The sequence below is a fragment of the Octopus bimaculoides genome, chromosome 15, assembly GCF_046866305.1.
Source record: "Octopus bimaculoides isolate indiv1 chromosome 15, ASM4686630v1, whole genome shotgun sequence".
Lineage (NCBI taxonomy): Eukaryota > Metazoa > Mollusca > Cephalopoda > Octopoda > Octopodidae > Octopus > Octopus bimaculoides.
In genome coordinates, this window is record NC_142942.1 from 47,033,369 (window position 1) to 47,043,368 (window position 10,000).

Sequence of the window (10,000 nt, forward strand, 5' to 3'; positions counted from 1 at the left end):
GGCTGTCGTCATTGGCAACAGCCGACAACAACCTTGCCAGCAGCGAGATGAAAAATGGCGCGAAAGTATGTTGGAAGATGGTACAGAGGTATACAACTCTAAAATTGCTGTTTTCTGTCTTTCTCTTGTTTGCGTATATGAAGGTGTGGTCTTCAACACTTGACAGTCAACGGAGTCCATTCATCTCTAAATATCACAGCAACCGATGCTCGCGCACGCGTGAGCGAGCGAGCGAGAATCTTGGTACTTGACCGATTATTTCTCGCTCTCGGAACAAAAGCTAAACTATTTGGCAGTGGTTGCATTTGAACCCAGGAAGTATTAACATTCTATCTGGTGAACGGCTCAGCTAATCCATTTTATACACACACACACACACACACACACACACACACGCGACTCTGCAACAAGACTAACAGTAACTGACTTGAGAAACAAGACAGAACAGGTACCCAGTAAGGTGGCGGTGGTGTTAGTAGCAGCAGCAGTGGTAATAAATGAAACAAAATAAAAGAACATGTCCCCCACCTTCCAGGCACAGGTTCTTATCGCAGAAATAAAATACAAACAAGGAATAAGACTACCAAAGACAGAATCGTCTGAAATCATTACAAAAAAAAAAAAAAAAAAAAAAAAAAAAAAAAAAAAATCGCTATTTAAAATATTGAATTATTCTTTGCAAATGCGAAACGTAGAAATTTACACACAAATAACAAAAAATATAAAATAAATGAATTAAGTGGTTTAAAAAAAAAACAAAAACAAACAAACAACATACCTTTAGATTCCTTGCTGAGGTAATAATCTTCATGATTACATCAGCTTCAGGATCCGATGCCAATCCAGCTTGGTTAATACTGTTCTCCAAACGATTCATTTTCGCAATAAAATGTTCCTGCTTTTTTTTTCTATAAAATTCTTCAACTCCTGTTGAATTCTTCAAGTGCTTATGAGCTCTGGATCTACTGACAATTTCCCGAACCAATGATAACTTCCCAAAATCACAGAGGAATTCTTCACACTACTGATGAAATTTTAGCTGTTTTTGTGGGGGTGGCGCTTGATTTTTTTTTTTTCGTTACTTCCTCTCCTCTTTTGGTAAAAATGTGATATTGTAGTGTTTGTAGGTGGTTGATTATTATATGATTATTATTATTGTTATTACTTCTGTTGATCTGGCTTCTTTGACTTCCTGCGAATGATGATTCCTTAAGAAATTTCTGTATTAAAAGACAAAAAAAGAAAAAAATCTGGTTATAAATAGCAAAAAATAGAAACAGCAGCTCTAATGTAATGATTTTTTTCTATTTTACGCAATTTACGCATCAGGCTGGCAACTTTGAAGGGAGTGGGGGTTTATCGATACCATCAAAAGATCTTACCCCCGAAAGAATGAAAGGCAAAGATTGATCCCGGCGGAATTTAAAACCAGAATGTAAAGCCGGATGAAATGCCGCTAAACATTTTGTCCCGCTTACTAACAATTCTGCCAGCAGCTCGCCGCCTTAATAATAATAATCTTTTCTACTATAGGCACAAGGCCAGTAATTTCGTGGGGGTGCGGCTTGAACGTAACATCGACCCGTGTGCACAACTGGTACTCATTTCTTCGACCCTGAAAGGATGAAAGGTAAAGTCAACCTCAGCGGGATTTAAACTAGAGAACACGAAGACGGACGAAATGCCGCTAAACATTTTGTCCGGCGTGCTAGCTCGTTGCCTTTGCGTCACCTAATATTAATACGCACAAGGCCTGAAATTTGGTGGTGGGAGGAGACTAGTCTATTATATCGACCCAGTACTCCACTGGTACTTAATTAATGAACCCCGAAAGGACGAAAAGCAAATAGTTTCCGATTTAGTCACTAAGTCTGCAGTTTTGAAGGGGAAGGAGTTAATTGGTATGAACCCTCCAGTACTTTACTGGTATTTTATTTTATCGACCCTGAAAGAATGGAAAAGCTAATTTGAACATGCAGGATTCGAACTCAGAACGTCAGCCGTAATAGAACAGAGTACAACAAACCACAAGTAATACGATTTAAGCTTCAACGCTCAATCGATTCTTGTCAATATCCTCATCGCCAAGACCAAGTGTGACCATCACTGAAGCGGGATGATAAAACTATGTACAAACACACGGGGATGAGTCTGCTCGGGCAAGGCTCACCTTGCTTATCTGCTAGAAATAGCAGTCAAATCTCTCAAATCACCCACTCGATGATGCGGTACTGTGTTCTTCCGCACAAGTAAGAGAGAGGAAAAAAAAAAAAAAAAAAAAAAAAAAAAGGATGGTCAGGTCTCGGGGGAGACATCCCTACCCCCCACCACTTCCCCCACCGTTTCTAATTAGTCATTAAGACTAACCATGAAAATCCTATTAAGTATTTAATATATTAAACAGATTTATCTCTCCACGTACTTAAGCTAGTGGGTAGTCTTTGTTATTTAGCCCTAGGTCGACACGGATCAAGCAAACCTAGAAGTAGATGTTTTAGTAGTGACCATCCGTGTTTTAAGCAAGTGGGGGGGGGGGGGGATAGGTTAGGGCATATGTAATTTCCTTAAATTAGACAGCGACAACGTATGATTTGAGGGCATTGAGCTGTTATTTTCAGCATGTTCAATGACCACTTTGAAGCTGTCTTGTTGCTGTTACTTCGCCTCATTGCAATCTTGATTGTGGTAATCGTGGTGGTGATGGAGGAGGCGGTGGTGGTGATGGAAGAGGCGGTGGTGGTGATGGAGGAGGCGGTGGAGGTAGTGCCGATGGTGGGGGTATTGGGAGTATTTCCATAGTGGTGGAATTGGGATCATAGTGGAGGAGGTGATAGCGAAAACGGTGCTGCCAGTATTGCAAGGGTGTGGGGAGCTATGTGCTCCCACCGAAGGAAATTTAATGATAAATTTGTATTAACTGAGGAGAAACATTGACTAGTCATGTCTTGCAATCAGCTACAGTCGCAAACACTACTACTACTACTACTACTACTACGGCTGCTGCAAGCACTCACATACTATCATGTTTATGTCGGTGTTGTCTATACTACTATTACCATCACAACCATGACCATCACCGTTTATAACTTTTTACTCGCTTCAGCTGAAGCATTGCTTTGAGTTCTGTTGAAGAAATCGATCCCAGTTGTCGATTTTACGTAGAGTAATTATTGATGGTTTCATTTGCCTAACTGCTAAGTCACGTTAAATGTAAACAAACAAACTCCAGCTGTCAAGCAATCGGTAAAACAAAAATTCACGCAATACACACACACACACATATATATATATACACACACATACATATACACACACATACATATACATATACACACATAATACACAGAGTTTCCTTTCAACAAGTTCACTCGCAAGGTATTGGGCGGTTCGGGATTATTGTAAAAAGCTTGTGCAAGGTGCCGCGCCGAGGAACCGAACCTGAAAGCACAAGTTCCTTAACCACACAGCTATGTCCATATAGGGAATGCGCGCTTGGGAGAATAGTCGATTATACCGACTCCCACCCTGTATTTTTCCGGTAATTTATTTTATCGAACTCCGTAAAGATTAAAGACAAAGACGGGATTTGAACCCAAAACGTAAAGATTCGGAACAATTTTCTCCGACACTATAATGATTCAGCAGAATGTTACGTTATCATTTAGGCCCCAGATAGAGCAGGTTTGCATCGGATCCTTTGGGTCAGAGCTGACTTGGGGGCCAAAGAAACGAAGACAACTGCAGTGACAAATCTAACTCAATGAAGTTACCCCTATGTGTCGAACACCTAGCTAGAAATAGCAGTCATATCTCCCTTAAATACTCCTGTCCATCTTAATGTTAACGCACGCTTCACAGTGCAGAGATAGGGGAAGGTGAGGTAGCCATGACTGGAACGCCTTCGCATATAAAACTGCTCAGTCAGGATTCACCCAACAGTGAAAAGCAACAACAGCATACGAAATCAGTTAAAATCGATACACTTTCTGAACTTGATGACCGATTTCTCAACGTATCGATTTCAAATATGTGTGGGACGTGGATGTATGGAATGTGACGCTTTGCAAAGAAAAGTTCGACAGTGACTTCGAAGTTTCAGCACGCAGCTATGACAGCTGGTAAGCAGAAACTTGAAAGTCACCCAATCCTTACGTTGTAAAAAAATATATATACTTTTCTAAAAGGTACTGAACAACTCTCAGCTTAATATCAAATTGTTTGTTTGTGCGTCTATCTCTATCTCTATATAATACAAAGAATATATATGCATGTATACACACATATGTACATACTTCTACATGTGTATATAGATGCATATCAGGGTACAAGACGTTAGAACAATGAACAACAGACCACGGAACGAACACATAGGAAAACAGATAGCCACTTGGAATTAATCGTTCGTCAGCTGCCTCTATTCTAACTAGACGTTTCGAATATATATATATATATATATATATATATATATATATATATATATGATATTTAAATATTGTTGCAAGGAGTTAAGGAGAGCTCGCATTCTATAAAAGAAATGCCTCGACGGGAAAGATTGAGTTCAGCAAATATCTATATTTCTCTAGACACGGACACTATGTAACAGATGAGGCATCTTACATTTATGTATCATATCCAGGGCTGGCGAAATTTCGGTGTATCTGTCGAACATTTATGTAGACAAGGTCCCCCCCCCCCCGGTAAAATAAAGGGTGATGGGGAAGAAACTACACAAAACAGACTTGCTAGAATTCTCGAATTTCTAGAAATAAAAAAAAAAAAAAGTATATTTTGTTTAGTAATTAATCCAGTTTAATTTGTCTTAGAAATCACGGGCTCCTTCATTGGCTCAAACTATTTACATTACAAATGCGTGGTATCCCCGAATAGCTACAAAATTCTGAAGCTTTGCTGGTTTTATGTCAATGAATTATATCATGAAACGGCGATTACCTCGATTTAATAATCTTAGTTGTCATTTATTTATTTAAAATATGTGGTGGTTGCTTTTCTGTTTGGTTTTGTCTTTTCCTGATCAGTGACCTTTGTAGCCGTAACAAAGCCTTTTTCTTTTGTATATTGAAATATTTCTTAACAAGTTAGGTAAATAAAAAGAAACTGATCGATTGCCAGACAGAAAGAAACTTAGGTACACCAGTGTACATACACACAACTGTGTGGTGTATGGATTTACGTTTAATGTGTGCACGTTTATTTAAGTTTATTTTAAAGGATATTAAAAATGCTTATATATATATATAACTCAACACTAAGAATTTATTGCACAACTAGCTGACTGGGAAATCAAGTTTAGCCTGTCGGCCTATTCAATAATATAGGGAAACAGATGGATAGGAATATAGTTTGATAAATAGATAGGGGCGCCCTTGATGGCGGAGTTTCGGATATGTTCTATACCTCATGTGAAAGGAAAAGGTTAATTTTTTTAAAAAGTATTCTTGATAAAGAAAATTATGATTTCGAGAAATCATTTTGTTCCTGTTTACATTTTGCCTCCAACTTCCGCATCCTTCTCTTATCCCATAATGTGGTTGTTGCTGTATTTGTTTTTGTGAGCAGGGTGTCATAGAACCATTACAAGTCCCGGGGTTAAAGCAATATAGGGGAGCCCAGTATACATAGACGAGCATTGAGTTCCTAAAACTCTAGATCAGAGTGGACACCAAGAAACCTATCCAAACCCTGCTCCATTAATGTGGACAGCTAAGTCATGTTCTTCTTAAAGACGTAGAAATATGACAGTATCGTCACGTGGCACAAAATACATTGAAGGTAGAGAGCAGTTGCCATCGAGATGACATTGCATTTATAAAAGACGAGAATATGATTTTGTGCCCGCAGCTACTAATATGCTTAAAAAGAGCCCTGGGGCAGTGACATGATGATATATCTGGATCACTGAACCACTGCATGTATACAGATACGCAGATGAGTGAATTGTGCGTGTGCACGCGTATATACGTGTATTTGTGTCGCGAGTGTGCGTGCGCACAAATGTAGAACTGATAAGAAACATTGGTTTTTCATTAAATTCCTCTCCGACAAGCAGGCGAGGTGTTTGCTAGTTCATAATCCGTCGTCATCTGCATTAGTTTCCTTCGAGGAGTCTATAGTGAACTCGTTGTTGGCACTCCGTCGCTTACGTCAACGAGTGTTCCAGTTGATCCGATCAACGGAATAGCCTGCTGGTGAAATTAACGTGCAAGTGGCTGAACACTCCACAGACACGTGTACCCTTAACGTAGTTCTCGGGAGTGATTCAGCGTGACACAGAGTGTGACAAGGCTGGCCCCTTTGAAATACAGGCACAACAGAAACAGGAAGTAAGAATGAGAGACAGTTGTGGTGAAAGAGTACAGCAGGGTTCGCCACCATCCCCTGCCGGAGCCTCGTGGAGCTTTAGGTGTTTTCGCTCAATAAACACTCACAACGCCCGGTCTGGGAATCAAAACCGCGATCCTATGATAGCGAATTCGCTGCCCTAACCACTGGGCCATTGCGCCTTTACAGTGAACTTGTTACTTTGATCTGAAATCATTTAGTCTACCTAACTACGAGCAGAAACTGAAAAGGAGGACGGATTTTCTAGGTCCATTACACTTTTAGCCATGTTTTTTTTTAATGTGTGTGTGTGTGTGTGTGTGTGTGTGTGTGTGTGTGTGTGTGTGTGTGTGTGTGTGTGTGTGTGTGTGTGTGTGTGTGTGTGTGTGTGTGTGTGTGTGTGTGTGTGTGTGTGTGTGTGTGTGTGTGTGTGTGTGTGTGTGTGTGTGTGTGTGCGCGCGCGCGCAGGAAATCTTTCACATTTCCACATTAGTCGATTGTGCTTTGTTTGCAACAATGCAATTTCTGGATCCCGTGAGATTTCTGGATCTTTCCCGATTTTATTGTCTAGATGAAATTTCATCATGAATATAAATATGCCCTATTACTTTTGATAGATGAAATTTCATCATGAATATAAATATGTCGTATTACTTATTAATTAACAAAGAAAGTAATTTTGTTCATCGGGAGACAGATCGATGGAAAAAAAACTAATCGATAAGGAATAAATAAATGTGTGCAACATCGTGAAGTATACAGAATAAAGGGAATACATTAAATACGGAAAGAAATCGGTAGTGTCTCGGAAAAACAAGCCCGTTAAAGAATTTAAGTATTCTTGTATTTCATACCTTGAAAACATGAAAACATGAAAATTACGATAACGGGGAAAAAAAGAAAAAAAAAAAAAAAAAAATCAAAACTTGAAAAGACTTTTTTATTTTTGTCTCCGCTTCACTCCTGTACCATTTCCTTACACATGACCCCCCCCCCCCAAATAAAAAGAACCACTCAACGTATTACACAAAACAACATTTGTATTGAAGGTAAATGAACAGTTTGTCAAAGAACAAGAAAGAAAAGAGCGTCGAATTTCGTTCAGTATGTCACCATGCATTTATATGAACCAAGGGACGCTGTATGTGATACTCGCACTGCTAAAATAAAATTCCTCCATCAGACGACCAAAGCCTTGTGAGTGGATTTGGTAGACGGAGACGGAAAGAAGCCCGTCGTATATAGGTTTATATATGCGTGTGCGTGTGTGTGTGTGTGTGTCTGTCCCCCCTAACATCGCTTGACAACCGATGCTGGTGTGTTTACGTCTCCGTAATTTGGCGGTTCGACAAAAGAGACTGATATAATAAGTACTAGGCTTACAAAGAATAAGTCCTGGGGTCGATTTGCTCGACTAAAGGCGGTGCTCCAGCATGGCCACAGTCAAATGACTGAAACAAGTAAAAGAGTAAAAGAGATCATCCCCCTAATATCATCAAAACTGAAAGCTTCATTAGACAATGAAGTCCCTTATGCACGATATGATCACCACAGTCGGAATAACTGAACAAGTCTGCTCTCTCAGCACTTACCCAGGGTTAAAGAAAAATAACAGCAAGCCATGAAGCAGCTGTAACAATATCTTACGGAAACACTAATATCAAGCTGCCGATTAAACCTCTGATCATTATAATTATGATAAAACACAAAAATCAAATCGTTGACGAGTTAATATCGTTAACCATAAAATGCACCACACATTTTCGTCAACTGAACATGAATTTACAATAACTATAGCAACACATCTCACACACACACGAAGAAGAAAAAAAAAATATGTAGACGATATCGGAAAACAATTTGACAAGTGCAACACAAATAGAAATCTTGACATAAATAAACAGTAATTGGAAGCTACATGAATAACAAAATATATACCGAAAATCAACACCCAAATAGCAAACATCCTCATAAGAAACTAATAAAAGCCCAAAATTAGTCTTGAAGGATGGGTAAATTTTCAGATTAACACCCGCACGATTTTCACTAGGGTTTTAGGGTTAGGGACAGAATTCCCACCATAACACCCTAGTGAAAATCGTGCGGGTGTTAATCTGAAAATTTACCGAAGGATGAAAATACATTTTTTTTTTTTGTATCTTTTAGTCGGAGAGAAGTAGTGCCCATGACATTTACAGGGCCTCCGAGATTAGTGAAAGGTGGGGAGTGAGTGAGTGAGGGAAGAATCCTTAATCTTGAAACCTAGCATGGTCGTTCGCAACAGAGTGGGTTCTGCTGAAGGAACCCAGCGTGCCAAGTGGTGGTGGTGGTAAACTGGGTGACTTTAGTTAGCAACAACGAGTTTCGTTGTACAGCAACAATTAATCCATGTTCGTCCCCACTATTCTTCACAAACTGGCGATGACAGTAGCGAGAAGCTAGTTATTAAAATGTAAACAAAACTTGTGACTGACACAGTTAATTTACATAATGGTACAAGGTTGACAGCCAGACACAGACAAGCACTATCTACTGGCTGATTAAGAAGAAAAAGAAAAAAATGCGGGAAAAGCAGTTGTAAGAATAACGAGGGAGTCTCCAGGTGGTTGTCCACCCTGACCCTAACCCTAACCACACCTTATCTTAAAAATACGATAGAGACTGTAATCCCCGATTCACCAAAGTGATGAGATCGCTACAGTTGGAACCCCTTTAAGGACGAAAGGGTCTGCTCATCATACATGAATGAAATGTAGATCGATCCATCTATATCCTAGTCCTAATCGCCAAATCTCAAACTCTCGTGAAATCAAAGTAGCGCAGTATTTTTTTTCAATTTTTTTGTTTTTTATAAGTGAGGACATAAGTCCCACGTGACAGAACATGACAATTTGGTGGAATGTGGAAACTCAGAATGGAGCGAATAAAACCTGTAATAATTAAAAATTATTTCGCGCTCTATCAAAGCAATGGTTGGAAAATATAGTATTGAAAGCCATTGAAGAGCAATGCAGAAGTGGGTTGCAGGCCAGTCCCTCTTCTGGATATGAGAAGGGTATTTGTAGGCGGAAGACCATCCAGTTGGCTGCGGAGGCAGCAACGATTGCCTCAAGGTGGTTGTGGAGTTGGAGGTTCGAGCCTCAGAAGGGATAGTGCCATCACGGGTAGTTCTAACAGGGTACAATCTGGAATTTGGTCAGCTCTGGCTGGGTTGACTGGGTGAGGGTGTCATTGTTGAAAGATCCGGAACACCTAATCACACCAGGAAACATGACTAATGATTCTCCAGGTGCATAACATGATGTATGAATATATACAAGTAGGACGTAGGACAAAACGGTTGAGAAACGCAGATTTAGCGCTTTAAATGAAGAGAATATTAAATTATGTATGCCGTAGTTCATTATGGTCAGAAAAAGGGATCGATTTTAAAGTAACGATAGGTCGTTGGTTTATCGATTCAATCAAGGCTGACTTAAAGCTAAACAAAAGCAAAAACTTGTGGCTACCGCCACACGTAAAAGACGAATATCAGAAAACAACCCGCCTCCCCCAATACCAAACCCCACAAAAAAAACAAAAAAAAAAAAACAACGTTAATTAAGGGGTTCATTAATTAAGAGTTATAGTACTGAAAGGTAATCGTGTTTTGAATTAATGC

General features: G+C 39.5%; 1 protein-coding gene across 3 annotated transcripts in view; it reads right to left on the reverse strand.

The window, feature by feature from the left end:
- The window catches only part of LOC106876177 (acetylserotonin O-methyltransferase), a 63,442-nt gene that overhangs the window by 35,958 nt on the left and 17,484 nt on the right, over positions 1-10,000 (reverse strand). For all 3 annotated transcript variants that reach the window (XM_089363828.1, XM_089363830.1, XM_089363829.1), the window contains one exon: positions 779-1,220. In XM_089363828.1, the coding sequence (XP_089219954.1) occupies positions 779-877 (99 nt within the window). In that variant the 5' untranslated portion in view covers positions 878-1,220. The remainder of the gene's footprint in view (positions 1-778; positions 1,221-10,000) is intronic.